The sequence below is a fragment of the Chelonoidis abingdonii genome, chromosome 9 (assembly GCF_003597395.2).
Source record: "Chelonoidis abingdonii isolate Lonesome George chromosome 9, CheloAbing_2.0, whole genome shotgun sequence".
NCBI classification, from domain to species: Eukaryota; Metazoa; Chordata; order Testudines; family Testudinidae; genus Chelonoidis; species Chelonoidis abingdonii.
This window is the reverse complement of record NC_133777.1, coordinates 60,842,276-60,858,714: the sequence shown is the minus strand read 5'-3', so window position 1 is coordinate 60,858,714 and position 16,439 is coordinate 60,842,276. Positions and strand designations below refer to the sequence as shown.

The window sequence follows — 16,439 nt, the reverse complement described above, 5'->3', positions numbered from 1 at the left end:
GCAAAAATGCTTAGAATGCACCCAAAGATCTGTTCTTGTGGTAAATTCAAGTAATAATGTTAATGGAATTTTACGCTGGAACTAGGAAACAGTCTGCTGCTGAAAAATAAATGCCAAGACCTTTAACATAAACAAATGTTGCCATGAAGCTGGGGATATTTATTTTGAGAATGACAGGCATGAATCCGGTCAGAATGTTTAATTCCATATACATGGTGACTATCATGGCAAATAATCCAGTTAAAAAATAAATAGGGGTGACTGGACAGACCTACACTGGGGCAGGAGGTCTAGTCTGGCAATATACGGTGGGAAGCAATATGAGAATGAGAAAAAGACAGAGAGAGAATTAGAAGTGACATTTCATATTAATCAATCTTAACATGTTTAACATTTAACATCTCTTTTGTTGGCATCCCAATTCCAAGCGTCCCTCTGTCCCTCCACCTGGCACACTGGTGCCACTCACAAAGAACTGACTTTAAAATATTATTCAATAATCATACGAGTTCAGCCAACATTCTTCCCGCGAAAAGGAGACTCCCTCTGACTTTGTAGTGTGTAACATTGACCCTCGAGCAGGAAAGTGAAATGCTTTCCATGCACAGATAGGCTTTGCATCACAGACATAGGTGAGGACACAGCTTGTCTATTCTTTGCTTGCTTCCACAGCCACAAAAGTACCCCTCTTCTGTGACACACCCAAACCACATTGGCATGAAGGTATGTCTGCACTATAGTAACTATATGAGCACAGCTACCATGCCATAACTATGTTGGCATACCCCATAGTGTAGTTGCACCCTACACAGACCGAAGGGGCTTTTCTGCCAGGGCAGGAACCCCACCTCTCTGAGCTATGGTAGCTAGGTTAATGGAAGCATTCTTCTGTCAACCTAGCTGCATCTACACTAGGAGTTAGGTCAGCACAGCTACATCTCTCACAGGTGTGAATTTTTTGACCAAAATTTTAAGTGTAGACCAGGGCTAAGGTGAAAGAGACCCAGCTTGTGAATCAAACTCTACACCTGGCAGAAGAGGAAAGTGCCAGGCTGATAAATACAGCAGCTGCAAAGTAGCCTTGAGTTAGATTTATGACAAGTAAGAAGATGAAACTCTAGAGCCAAAAAGCCAATCAGAAATCAGCCTATTCCAATGGTTTTTAGTGTAATCTGGTGTCAGATAATCCACATTCCTGAAAATCTGCATTCCAGGTAGGCTAAAAAAAACCCCCAAAACACCTACGTCAGCGTTACAAATTAGCAGGTTTCAGTTTTGTCTTTTTTTCAATCACTCCAGATACATATATAGTGTCAGCAAATTCAAGGTGTCTTGGAGTTACCTATTTGCATTTGCATTAATGATGTCCAAGAACATAACAGAAATAAAAAACAATACAAGAAACTTCTTCGAAGCACAAAAGTGACAGCTGATCGTCTCTATCCTGCCTTCGATCCTAAAACACTTTCTGTACAGAATTTGTTTTCCTAAAACACTGTTAAATCTGGACAATACACCTTCAAATTTCTACAATCAGTCTATACAAACAGGCTCTCCACAACATCGGTACTTAAGGGCTCTAACTCAGGATTGAAAAACAACCTTCAAGACATACCAATAACTAGGGGGAGAGAGACAGGGATAGTTAACATTGTTATTACAATCCAACAGCCTATTATCAAGGAATCATAGGCTATAGTTCACTTTATTTTTGTGTTCTAAATGTATATAATAGGAAGAAGTCAAAAGTTTGAGTTAGAATGAAATAGATTACAATGAAAATTACAGTAGGTATTAAGGTTTTTGAGAATTAAAGTATCCCTCACCTTCTGCCATGAATAGGACCTGGGATACAGAAAAATATTCACAGGAATCTTAGAGAGATATGGGATTAAATTTCTAGCATAAGTAACACTTCCTATAAATCCTGTGTCATGATCTTCTTGTCTGAAATAAGTGATTTACAAACAAATGTGAGAACAACATTTGCGTGGGATGGAGATCAGTATGGACTAAAATAAGAGGGCAATGGCAAAGTCTGAAGTAAATTAACTTCATAGGAGTGGGCTATAAAATAGAATTTTATCAGCAGACAATGACATTTACACACCGATATAGTTCATACGTGTGTTAGGAGATGCACAACATAATATTCATGGTTTTCCAGTTTTCAAATGCTTTAGTGCATATCAATACCTAGGCCCAGAATAGTGCAAAGCCACACAATTTCACCCACAGGCACAAGTCCCATACGGGGCTACACCTATTGTTTGCCCCATTAGATCATGTCACAGCTCCTGATTCCTAAAAAATTCATTAGGTGCTTATTTGCAAGAGGGGAAAATAAGAAGCAAAAAAGAAAGTAAAATAATATCTGGCGGTCACTCCAAAATAGGACAGGGAAAGAGAGAGAGCAAGAAATGGGATAGGGGAGAGAAAGAGATCCAAAGCCAGCACTAAAACCTCATGCATTGCCTGTTGCTACTGAAGCTTTGCCAGGTTCTGGCGTTTCTTGTCCTTTTGTATTCTCTGCTGCTGGTAAGTACATAATAGCGGGAGAGGACAAATATCATGACATGTACAAGCGTCCATGTATTCACCCAATTTGGGAATAACCCTTTTATTGACCAAATTATGTAACTTGCCTGAGACTGCTGATTCGACATGCCCTTTCCCTTGTGATCTCATATATCTCCAGTGTCCTATCAATGCCTACAACTCATTTTGAAGATACTGAAGGTCCCTTAAATCACTGATATTTATTGAGAACCACCTTTAAACATGTCCTTAGGAGAGACAAATGGTTGAGAGAACATTAGTTTTCTAAGCTGCTGTCTGGTCCACTAAGATTCCGTTTATCGTAAACAGATAATCTGGGGAGATGAGTTAAAGAGTGATTTGTCTCAATATTGCCAGGTACAGCAAAGCAAATTCCCTACAAGTTTGTTATTACATGAACACATAACTAATTATCTGAAGTGATATTTTAATTAGAAACAGAAATGAAATAACGTTGTCAAGAATGATTGTGATTACTCATGTAAAATCCAACAAATGAAGAACAAATTCTTTCCTTTGTTGGGTGGAGATCTACTCCTGAAGATTAAATTCCCTCTTACACTGCAGGGCATAATACTACAATCATCCTCTAAACATGCATCTGTAAACAAAAGTATTTCCTCATGTACTGTTGGCAGGATAAAAGTTAAGTGTTCACAAAATTTGAAGAATGCAGCTTGTATGTGAATGCAAATCAAGTGGTCCGGCATCTACAGTAAATACCTGAAATCTGAGCAGAACTATCCCGAGCTTCAGCAAGTGTAAAAAACTTAGGTGTGAAAAACTGCCTAAGTAAAATTTCACAGGCCAAATGGAAACCTCTTTGAAAATGCAGCACTTCAGGACTTGGATGTTTCTCTTAGATGATAAGGGAAAAAAAGAATGTCTATCTTTGAAAGGCACATTCAATAAATCTTTAGCTGCAAGTCACTAAAAGTCAGCACAGTAGCACTTCCTCTGAATCTTCTTGAAGAATACTATGTAATCAATACATCCATCCTATGGCAGCATAGATGATGGATGGGGGAGAGGAAAGATTCATGGTTTGAGCACTGGCTTGCTAAACCCAGGGTTGTGAGTTCGATCCTTGCGGGGGCCATTTAGGGATCTGGGGCAAAAATCTGTCTGGGGATTGGTACTGCTTTGAGCAGAAGGTTGGACTAGATGACCTCCTGAGGTCCCTTCCAACCCTGATAGTCTATGATTCTATGTAACCTGAATGTGAGCCATAATGTCACCAGTTTTAGATACTTGTAAGTAAGTTAGAGTGATGCAGGCCCATATTTTCAAAACCGCGTGTGTTCAATTACTGTTACAGCATGCACAAATTGTGAATGTGAATTTTTGCACATCTATAATTTAAAAAATTTGGGCGACAATCTGGCAAACTACAGATTTCACATGTGCAGATTTGAGTTGTCTAAGAAGTTTCCACTTCTCCCTAAATGCTTATTAGTAAAAGAAACCATCAGAGATGACACTTTAATGGAAAAAATGTCTGGAGGCAAAATATTTTGTTTGCACCAGTCTACGAAACACATCTGATCAGAGGAAAATTGTTGAACTAAGAAATTCTATGTGAAAAGCGCTGCACAGTCAATAAGTTTACATGTGTTTGGAATATAGTTTTGTCTACTGCATAATGAGAAGACAAAAGAAAAAAGAATTTACCTCTTAAGACACAGAAACACCATGTCCTCCTAAACTACTCTCTTTTTGTCTCACTGCTCTGTTAAACAGTCAGCTGCTGCCAGATGCTCTGGCTAGAAGTGGTTGCAGATGGTCAGTTGTCCAGTTAACAGAGTAGAATGCTTTCCTCAGTCTCTCCCTAACATCGCGTCTGGGCTATATATAACAGATAAGAAAATCAGGCTGTGGTCAAGAGGCCATTTGACCTAGTTAAGACTACAGGTCAATTTTGATAATTTAGTCAAGATTAATTCTCCATCCTGTCTGAAGTAAAAGTAAACCATCTTGACACTTTAAGAACATGAAGTGTCAAGTCTTGTAGTGATTTTGGAGATTTTACTACAGACCACATCTTTAAAGAAAATTTGAATCCCTCTGTTGCATCAATAAACAGGAGCACCTTCAACCGATGTCTCTACTTTGCTTGTTTGAATTGTATGTTTATGACTGACATTGACTATAAACGCTATAGGCAAGGAACTGTGGGTCTAATCCAAAGTCCACTAAGAACAATCAGTGGGAAGACTCTAGTTGACTTCAACAGGCTTTGGATCAGGCCCTGTGTCTTCTTTTCTGTATCCAATCCTGCAAATGCTTACCACCACAGTTTATGGTACTAATGGGATGACGCATGATAGTAAGTACTGTGGCTACCAGCAAGTATTTGCAGGATTGGGCACTAAAACTGTACTATGCTGAGCCAACTGTTGGTAGTCAATACATTGTTAGAAATAGGAAAGAGATAAATCCTAGATCCTTTGTAGTAATTTTCCAATTCTAATAGACCAGTTACAAATAACATATAAAAGCAGATTACCATTCAGAAAGTGACTTGTATCCCTTATAGATTGCTGGACAAAATTATTTTAATAACTGCCAGCCTCAAAGATTCTGATAAGTGACCTGGCAAATTTATATTCCCAATTATACATGGTGACAAATTTATCTAATTTTGTTTAAAGCAGGTAAATATATATTCAAGCACTGGGTTACTTTGACAGCAATGTAGCTCAGACTTAAGATTTCTATTACTGAGGAAATAAGTGACTTAACCTAATCTTGCTGTCTCATACAGAATATTATGGTATGATCCTAAAAGTTAAAAAAGCTTTCAGCTCCTATTTAGATGTCATTTGACTTGATTTTCTGTGTTCTGGGGTGTGTCATTTTTGCCTGACAAAGTATGGAAAAGACAATTAATGCAAGTACTCACCCAAACCACTGAGAGTATACACAAGGTCACTGGCATCCAATAGAATTGGTCCATTCTCCTGCTGGCCTTCTTCCTTGTAGTATAATTTGTACCCTTCAATAGTTGCTGTATCCTCAGAGTCCTGATGCCACCTCACTGTAATGATTGTACAGTTCAGTGGTTCCAAACTCAGCTCAGGAGACTTTGGTGCTAGGGCATGAAATTATATCTTTTAATATATTAGAAACAAACAATTCTTGCAAACACATTTCTTCAAGAGTCAACATTTCACACCCCAAAGCTCAAGATTATTCAGAACTGGGGTTCTGGTTCCAGCCCAGCTGTACAATTATGTAATTGATACTAGATAACCTAGGCCAGCCTTATCTATACCATCTATCTAAAAGCATATCAAGCTGGGCTATCTTGCAGAAAGGGTCACTTTGTAATGGAGAATTAAACTTTGAGTTAGGTTATTTTAGTTTTGGGTTAAACTAAAGTCCCCACAAAATACATTTGACCGAGCACAGATTAAGTCCAGATTAAACTTTGGTGTCTATGTATAAAAATGAAACAGTCACTACTTATGTTTTAAAATTATTCAGAGCTGGAATAATTGATAGCTTGTTCAAGAAGGTTAAGCAGGGTGTGGGGGAGAAGAAAGTGTTGCATTATACATCAAGAATATATACACTTGTTTTGAGATGCAAAAGGCAGAGAGAGCTGAAGGCAGAGCAGTTGGAAGTCTCCAGATAACGATAAAGGGGGAGGAAATAGAGGTAACATCATGGAAGGGGTTTACTATAGACCACCAAATCAGGAAGAGGAGGTGGATGAGGCATTTCTAGAACAAAAACAGAAAAATCCAAAACACAAGACATGATAATAATGGGGGACTTCAAATACCCAGATATCTGTTAGAAAAGTAATATGGCAAAATACAAAACTTCCAGTAAGTGCTTGAAAATGTATTGGGGACAACTTTTTCTTTCAGAAAGTGGAGGAAGCACCAGAGGGACAGGCTTTTTAGTCTTGATTCTGACCAACAGGGAGGAATGGGTTGCAAATCTGAAGGTGGAAGACAATTTGGGTGAAAGAGAACATGAGATGATAGATTTCAGGATTCTAAAGAAAGCAAGGAGAGCAGAAAATAAGGACAATGGACTTCAAAAAAGCAGACTTAAAAAAAAAAAAAATCAGACAACTAGTAGGCAGTCCCCAAGGAAGAAATTCTAAAGAATAAAGGCGTTCAGGAGAGCTGGCAGTTTCTCAAGGAGACAATACTAATGGCACAATTGCAACCTATTTTAATGTAAAGGAAAGATAGGAAGAACAGTAATACAGGAAGAATATGGCTCCATGAGGAGCTCTTTTAATGACTTGAAAATCAAAAAACAAACCTACAAAATGTGGAAATATGGATGAATTACTGAAGAGAAGCACAAAAGACTAACACAAGCATGTAGGAACAAAAACCAGAAAGGTGTAGGCCCAAAATACGTTACTCCTAGCAAGGGACATAAGGGAATAAGAAGAATTAAATACATTAGGAGGAAGAGAAAGACATAGGGATGTGTAAGTCATCTACTCTACTGAGTAATAAGCGCGGAAGGAGAGCTAATAACTCATGACATCAAGAAGGTTGAAGTGTTTAATCACTACTTTACTTGTCTTCTCTAAAAGGGTTAATGGTGATCAGATACTGAACACAAGTAATATTAACAACAAGGGGGAAGGAATGCAAGCCAAAATAGGGGAAAGACAGGTTACAGAATATTTAGATAAGTTAGATCAGTGTTTCCCAAACTTGGGATGCCGCTTGTGTAGGGAAAGCCCCTGCCGGGCCAGACCAGTTTGTTTACCTGCCTCGTCCGCAGATTTGGCCAATCACAGCTCCCACTGGCCGTGGTTCGCTGCTCCAGGCCAATGGGGGCTGCGGGAAGTGGTGTGGGACAAGAGATTTGCTGGCCGCCGCTTCCCACACTCTCCATTAGCCTGGAGCAGTGAACTGTGGCCAGTCAGAGCTGCGATCGGCCGGACCTGGGAACATGGCAGGTAAACAAACCGGCCCGGCCCGCCAGGGGCTTTCCCTATATAAGCGGCGTCCCAAGTTTGGGAAACACTGAGTTAGATGTATTCAAATCAGCAAGGCCTGATGAAATTCATCCTAGGGTACTTAAGAAACTAGCTGAAACAATCTTAGAACTAGCAACAGAGAGTCCTGTGGCACCTTTAAGACTAACAGATGTATTGGAGCATAAGCTTTCGTGGGTGAACACTGACTTCGTCAGATGCATACGTATGTATTCACCCACGAAAGCTTATGCTCCAATACATCTGTCAGTCTTAAAGGTGCCACAGGACTCTCTGTTGCTTTTTACTGATCCAGACTAACACCCCTCTGAATCTTGGAACTGTTAGCAATTATATTCAAGACCTCATGGAATCTAGATGATGTCCCAGAGGACTGGAGAAGGGCAAACACAGTACTATCTTTACAAAGGTGAACAAAGAGGAGCCAGGGAATTCTAGAACAGTCTGCCTAACTTCAATACCTGGAAAAATACTAGAACAAATTATTAATCAATTTGTAAACACCTAGAGGATAACAGAGTTATAAGGAATAGCCAGCATGGATTTGTGAAGACCTCTTGCGGTCCCTTCCAGCCCTCCATTTCTGTGATTCTATAACGACCTCCTACTTCCCCTTGCCCCACGCATAAGAATTTAATAAATGATTACAACCCCCAATGCCAAATGTGGTCTAGGCTACTGCCTCATTACGTACATTTAAGAAATAAACCTTTACACAAAAACCTATAAGTTTTTGAATATCATATTCTTGCTGAAGTTTAATGCTTTCATGAGTGCTATTACTGAGTAATAAGCTTGACTTGCATTACAGTAAAACACTGTGGGTCAGATTGAGGACTAGTGGATCAAAAAATGAGACTGACTGGCATATGCAGAAAAATATACGCACAAATGTGACTATATTGATGTATTCACTTCAAGCAGCTACAGGCACAGCTGGTATGTGTAAATTCCCTGATTTGCAACCACAATTTTTTGCACTCCATTTTTTAAATAATATTTGTGCAAGAGACTTCAACATCATTGTTCAGGAGGCCAAATGCTAACATGCTTGAGCTGCTTCTGGCTTAGAAATATGGCTTAAAGACCCCTAAAATTAAATGTCAAACTTTTAAATATCAAACATGAAAAGAACTAAGAAGACCATCACAGTGACAGATCAGCTCTTTGCCTTTAACGCCATGCAAAAGACCCCACACAGTACAGATTAATTAAAATATAGTTAGATATAATTCAAATTGTGCCTCAAAAGCAAGACTGATCTAAATTAATTCATTGATTGAAACACCCAGTAGGTTGAGTAGCTTGACCTCTAGAGATGCTATATCTGCTGCAGCACTCAAAAAACACCCAACACCTACCCTCTCCCCTATCCAGAAAAACACTGTATTTCAAATCTTCACAACATGGCAGGAAATCATCATCTGAAATTCACTAAATAAAAACGCAGAACTTCTAATAGTGGTCTGGTCCACACCGAAGTCAGTTGGAGTCTTTCCATTTTCTTTTAATAAGATCTGGACCAGACCCACACTGAAGTTTTATCCAAGGGATTTGAGGGAAAGAAAATCACCTTTCACACTTGTGGCTTTGGGGGTCCGGTGAGAAGTCCACAGAGAGGCTTCTCCCCAGCCTATCCTCGTTGCTGCAGTAATACGAACCAAGTAGACACTATCGGGCTTCAGGCCTCCCAGGAGATACTCATTTGTGGTCCCTGGAAGCTCCAGAACCTGGATAGTGCTTTCTGCATTGAGGCGAAAAGACACACGGTACGAGACCACTTGGCCTCGCCTGTATTTGGCTGGGATCGGCAGCCAGGAGATGAGAATATCTGTAGGACTTCGACTTGTCAAACTGATTTCAGGAGCTCTCAAAGGAACTAAAAATAAAGGAAATAAAGTTTTCAAAGCTTGATGTATGAAAAAAAATTAAACAAACACACACAAACCCCTTAAGCAACTGTCTTATTACTGTGCCCTTCAGTAAAATTTCCCTGGAATATTATTGGACTGCCAACCAAAGAAAGTCTAGTGAATCCAATTTATTTATTTTTTAAATAACCTGAAATTGGTTATATTTATACCTTCTGTATACAATAGTGACCATAATAAACCTGATCCTAGAAGATACTCAGTGCCTACATCTCCTATTAATTTCAATAGGAGTTGACTGCAACAGCATCTGGGTCCAAAATGAGCACATTTTTGTTGCAGCAATAAGGTGTACATGTTAAATAGATCACAGTTCATAGGAAATAGGGAGAGAGTCTTTTCTCAACATCTGAGATCTTTACAAGAAGCACATTTCACTCAAAGAATAAAAGTTCTTCATTTTTTTAATATCCTGTTAGGTAGGAATGGATTTCCATTCAAAGCTAAAGAAAATGCAGTGAATTTACAGTTTTGGTTACATATCTGATCATTTCAGATGTTTGTTTAAAATACAGATTCTGCGTGAGTGAACAGTGAATCTCTTGCTACTAATAAAATAAGAGAGGTACCTGTCCCAGTGAGGGGTTCTTTACTGGCAGAGAGGTTCTATCAGGCATCAGGTAACTGGCTGTTACCTGATGGGTAAAGATCCAAAAACTATTTGTGGTTGGATGCCTAATTTCCACCAGGTGAACCTGTAGAGAGCTAGGGAAAAGGCACTTTGTCTTGAGGGTAAGAAGACAGTAGGTAGTCCTTCTATTCTGGACGGTCTCTGGAGATATCCAGAGGAGAGCAACAATAATGATTAAAAGGTTTAGATATAAAATGATAAAAGGTTTAGAAAACCTGACCTATGAGGAAAGGTTTAAAAAACTTGGCATGTTTAGTCTTGAGAAAAGACCACTGAAGGGGGACATGATAAGAGTCTTCAAATATGTTAAGAGTTGTGACAAAGAGAATGGGGATCAACTGTTCTCCATGTTCCTTGAAGGTAGGACACAAGTAATGGGCTTAATCTGCAGTCAGGGAGATTTAGGTTAGATATTAGCAACATCATCTTATTATAAGGGAAATTAAGCTCTGGAATAGGCTTCTAAGGGAGGGAGTAGAATCTTGATCACTGGAGGTTTTTAAGGACACCTGTCAGGCAGTGTTCCCTCGAATTTTTCCCACCCATATGCGAATGAATTTTATTATGTGCACCAATACGGAGGTGATGTGTGACACATAACAAAATTAATGTGGTGGAGGTGGGGCTGAGGGGTTCAGAGTGTGGGTGGGGGCTCAGGACTGGAACACAGGGTTGGGGTACAGGGGTGTGAGGACTCTGGCTGGGGGTGCAGGCTCTGGGATGGAGCCAGGGATGAGAAGCGCAGGGCTGGGGCAGAGGGTTGTGGCAGGGAGGGCTCCAGCTCAAAGTGTGAGTTCTGGGGTGGGGCCAGGGATGAAAGGTTTGGGGTGCAGGAGGGTGCTCTGGGGCTACGGTGGGGAGAGAGCACTCCCCACAGTTCTCTTTCCGCACAGCAGCAGCTGGGCTGCAGGGGAGAGATACCTCTCCTCAGTGCGGCAGCTCCGGGGCTGGGCCGCAAGATAGGCACCCTTCTCCTGCCCCTGCAGGTCCGGGCCAGGACTGGGTTCAGGTCAGGCCACCCTAGCTGGGTCTGGGCTGGGCCTCCTGGGTTCAGGGTTGGCCCGGGCTGCCGCATCTGGGGCTGGGCCAGGCCGCATCTCCCCAGCTGGGCTGGGGTAGGGGCGCACCACCCACGGCAGGTCCAAGCCATGGCATAGCTGGAGCTGGAGGGCTGCCATGGCTGTGGCAGGCTGGGGGCCGGGCTAGGTTGGAGCCAGGGAAGGAGTTCTCCTTCCCCGCCAGGGTTCCCTGAGTGCCTACACAGCGCTAAATAGGATGCTGCACAGCCGCACAGTTTACAGGGAACTTAGCTATCAGGGATGGTCTAGGTTTACTTGGTTCTGCCTCAACGCAGGAGGCTGCACTTGATGACCCCTCAAGGTCCCTTCCCGCCCTTCATTTCTATGATTCTATGATTGCATATATGGTTTCGGTAGGCGAGGTAACATTTTCTGATGGAATCTTTTCTGCTGTGAAGAATGATTTGCATGGCTTCAGGACAGGAACGTTCCAGATTCAATGTCCAAACAAACACCAAGTCATGAGATGAAGATCATTGGGGTTCAATTGCCTTACCCATTGTTGTTCTGGGTGAAGATATCTGGAAAGGTCCAACCACTGATAGGTGGATGGAATAACACTTGTAGGAGTCTTGGAAACCAGAATTACCTGGCCCAGCTGGGGGCCACAAGGATGACTTGTGGCCTGTCTAGACAAATCTTCCATAGACCCTGAGATAGTAGCAGAATGAGAGGGAAAGCATAACTGAAATGATTTAAGGAAGAAGAGCACTGCCCATGGAGCACTGACCTTCATCTCCCCTGTAGCAGTACATGTTGCACTTCCTGTTTGCCTGAGATGCAAACAGGTCCCAAGTGGGGGTTCTCCACTGAGTGAAGATACTATTTACTAATGAATCATGCAACTCCCACTCGTGATCAGTGGCAAAATGTCTGCTGAGGCTGTCTGCCGGTAAATTCTGGGTTCCTGAGAGGTATACTGCCAATAGGGTGACGTGTGGTTCTGTAAGCACCCGTTCCATAAGCTGACTGCTTCTGTTCAGAAGGGGACGGAGTGTGCCCTTCCTGCTTGTTTATTTAAAAAACAGTGGTTATGCTGTCTTAGATTATCAGGATGTACTGGGAATGTATGAATGGTAGGAATGCTTCGCAAGCCACTCGTACTGCTCTCAGCTCCAGAAGATTTAATTGCATTTTGGCTTCTCGAGGCATCCACGTGCCTCGTGCTGTGTCATGGCCCACATGGGCTCCCCAGCCTATTAGAGAGGCATTTGTTTATCATCTTGTTAGGTGTGGAGAACAGAAAAGGACTTCCACACAACATGCCCAGGGTCCTTCCACCATGTCAGAGAGGCCCTCACCTCAGAGGGAATTGTCACTATGGTACTCATGCTGTGCTCACTCAGTGTATATAGTGTTCAGAGCCAAGCTTGCCAACAACAGAGGTGGAGTCTGACAAATGGCATCATCATAAGTACATGATGTTATATGGAACAAAACAGTAAGGAATATCCAAACTGAGATTCAAGGGCAGCACATAATTAGATCTGTTAGAGCATCCATGGCCCAAAATTTCTCCATGGGGAGATACGCCCTTGCCATGATTGAATCCAGTGCCATTCCTATAGATACCATGATATGCATCAGAGATAGGGTTGACTTCTAGCATCCCTGAGAAACTGTGTAAACCTGGAGATAGAGAAGTGACAAGACTGACATTAAGACTTCCAGGAGAGACCTGCCGGTCAGAAGCCAGTCATCCAGATATGGGAAGATGGTGGAGCTGCCTTGTCTAAGCTGAGCTACTGCTATTGAGAATACTTTTGTGAAGACTCTGGGAGCTATAGATAGCCCAAACTGGAGTACCCTGTAGCGATAGTGGTGGGAGCCCATCACAAATCCAAGCAATCATCTGTGAGAGAGGTGAATAGCCACATGAAAGCATGCATCTTTCATACTGAGAGCCATGAACCATGTGCCTTTTTCTAGGGATGGTATTATTAATGCCCATGTAACCATGTGAAATTTCAGTTTGTGAATAAACACGTCGAATTGATGCAGGTCGAGAACAGGTCTCAAGCTTCCTTTCTTCTCGGGGCTAGGAAATATGTTGAATAGAACCCTTTTCTCCTGATGTTGAGGAAGTATCTGCTGTTTTATTCCTCACTGAACAAGAAACTGTACATCTTGTAGGAAGATCCCCTTGTGAGAGTGATCCCTAAAAAGGGAGGGGGAAACGGGTTTTGGAGGAGGTGCACAGAGAAACTTAATCATCCAGAGTGGATGATGTCTAGCACCCACCTGTTGTCATTGCCACCCAAATGTGGGAAAATTTTGCTAGGTATCCCCTGAAATGGGATATCATATGGAGATGGGATCAATATTGGTTCACAGCTCCGCAGTATCATGTCAAAAATATATCTTGGTTGGAGGATGAGGATGGGTAGCTGTGGCTGAAATGGTAGGTGCAGGATATCTTGGCCTTAGCATTTTCTGTTATTTGCGAGATGACTCATAGGAACACTGGTGATAGAAGGGTTGTGTTAAAGATCATAGTTTGTAGGGCTGTTTATTATATTTTCTCTTTGGGCCAGATGTATATATATCCAGGAAGTAGAGGGTTGCCCTAGAGTCTTTCAGTGAGTGCAAAAACTCATCCATCTCCTCATTGAAAAGACTTGTCTCATCATAAAGCGAGTTCTCAACAGTATTTTGAACTTCCCCAGGAAACCCCAAAGAACGTAGCCATGATTTCCAACATTTCAAAATGCTGGTTGTCCTGGATCTTGATGCCATTTCAGCCACACCAACTGCAGCTCGTATAGGGGTTCTGGACACTCGCCTGCCCTTATTAACAAAGGCTTGAAACTGAGCCTGTCTTGCCGATACTTTGAGGTTCTAAACTGGAGGTTGGCAGAAGTAAACACCATTCTCTCCATAAGGTTGACACACTTGGCTTCCTTATCTGAGAGGATGGCCCTTAGATGCTGTGTTTGCCTGGATTTTTCTGTGGTTGCGTGGACCACCAAGGAGTTCAGGGCAAGGTGGGTAAACCAGAACTCTACTCCCTTAGCTAGGACAAAGTACCGCTTCTCTGCCCTTGTGATAAATGAAGAGAGGGGAAGCTCCATTTTATGGCCACCCAGCAAGCCAGTTATTTATAAAATTCCTGTTAGTAGCTGTTCTCTACTTGCTTTACTTGTAAAGGGTTAAAAAGTCCATAGGGAAAAGGGAAGGAGTGGGCACCTGACCAAAAGAGCCAATGAGAAGGCTAGAACTTTTTAAAATTGGGAAAAAACTTCCTCTGTCTGTCTGTGCTGTTCTCCTGGAGAGTAGAGACAGGGCTGGAACCATGCTGTAAAACAGTATGAAAAAAATCACCAGATCATACCTAGAAAACTTCTCATTTGAAACTCCAGAAATGTAAGTAGATCAGGAAATGTCTAGGAAGACATGATTAGGTTTCTCTCTTATATTTCTTTATGGCTTGTGGACTCCTCTGTGCTAACCCCAGGTGCTTTTGTTTTGCTTGTAACCTTTAAGCTGGACCTCAAGAGAGCTATCTTTACACTTAATCCTTGTAACTGTTTTTTTTTAATCTAGCAAAAAGCCTAAATTCCAAATGTATTTTCTTTCTTTTTATTTTTAGTAAAAATTTTACCTTTTTTTAAGAACAGGATTGGATTTGTGTGTCCTAAGAGGTCTGTGCACATGTTGTTTAATTAGCTGGTAGCAACAGATGATTTCCTTTGTTTTCTTTTTTAGCTCTTCCATTGGGGAAGGGGGGCTTTGAGGGCACCCCACAGGAAGGAATTCCCAAGTGTGCCTTCCTGGGTTCTCAAAGGGGTTTTTTTGCACTTCAGTGGTGGCAGCATGTACCCATCCAAGGTCAGAGAAAAGCTGTAACCTTGGGAGTTAAATACAAGCCTGGAGTGGCCAGTGCTAATTTTTAGAATCCTTGTGGACCCCCACCTTCTGCACTCAAACTGCCAGAGGGGGGAATCAGCCTTGACAGGGTAGGGACATAGATAGCTAGTTTGTGCCATACATCCCTTGCCTGTTCTAGTATGGCTTCATTTACTGGGAATGCAGCCTGCCTGGACTCCATAGGCTACAGGATATCTAGGAGCTTATGTTGAGTGTCCTGCACCTCCCCCAAGAAGTTTTTAAGCTCTTCCACCAGCCTGTGTAAGACCTCCTGGAACTGCCTGTGATCAGCAGGAGGAGACAGGCTCAAGCGACCGCTTCATCAGAACCAATGGCACCAGCTTGTATTCCCCTTCTTCCGTGAGTTCAGCCTGGCCCCTTAAAGGAAAGGGGTGGTAAGACTCCCTGTTGGAGTGGACAGATTCCAGGTAATGAGTGTAATGGTTCCAAGGGTCCCAAGCAAGCCAGTAGGAGGGGTCAACAGCAGGCTGGGATGGTTCCCAAGGCATTGGATCCAGCCACACATTTCCTATCTATATTGGCCAAAGCAGGTTCCAGGAGATTCTGAATCCTCTGTCTGGGCTGAATTGCCTGGGTGGAAGGGAAGCTGCTTCCACCAGTCCATCTGACTCTCCTAGAGATGCAAAGGTTAGATCTGGGTCCATTGGCTGTGCTGTTGGTTCTGTTGGGAGAAAACTGTGACTAATGGATGGAACAGAGGATAGATTTCTTCCAAAATCCTGGATTCCTGCAGGTGTTTGTGTCTCCCTGGTTAGTATTGGTACCAATAACAAGGGAAATGTTGGGTCCGGGAGGACAAAGATATTCTCTGGGGAGGTATAAGTCACCAGCACCTTCAGAGGTTGCATCTTTTCACTCCATACCACCACAGTAGGTGTAGACAGTGATTCCTTAAGGGGCCATAGTGCTGAATGAGTCTCCGACCTTGTAGGTTTTGACAGTACCGGCAGTTCCCAGTCCTTCGGGACCCAGCATTTATTTTTAGGTGGCACCGCAATCAGTGTTGAAGATGATGCAGAGGCTGGTGCTGAAGGAGTCTTGCTCCTATGAGTCTTTTGAACATGCTCATGTAGGTAGATGGGCCTAACTCCTAATGGCTTTGGATTGAAGGCTCACCTGACTTGTACAGGGTCGGTGAAGGATTTCTTCTCTTAGAGGGCCAAGGAGGGGATCCGGTTTTGTTTGCGAGAGTGCTCCCTACTCTCATTAGGGGACCCAGCCACAGGTTTCCTCCCCTCTGCACTCTGGAGTCAGACATACTACCAGTGGTGCCCTCCTTGCTGACTCTGGCCAATGTACAGGGTAATCTGCCCAACCTGGGTCTGACTAGGGCCTCATTAAGGGCTCCATAAGGTGCTTTAAAAGCCAAAGCTCTT

The 16,439-nt window shown here is 42.4% G+C and overlaps 1 protein-coding gene across 1 annotated transcript in view; it reads right to left on the bottom strand.

The window, feature by feature from the left end:
* PRTG (protogenin) overlaps positions 1–16,439 on the bottom strand; it is a 118,668-nt gene that overhangs the window by 38,627 nt on the left and 63,602 nt on the right. The window contains exons 10-11 of the mRNA XM_032791950.2: positions 9,108–9,413; positions 5,462–5,650 (exon numbers count right to left, since the gene is read on the bottom strand). Coding sequence (XP_032647841.1) covers positions 5,462–5,650; positions 9,108–9,413 — 495 coding nt within the window. The remainder of the gene's footprint in view (positions 1–5,461; positions 5,651–9,107; positions 9,414–16,439) is intronic.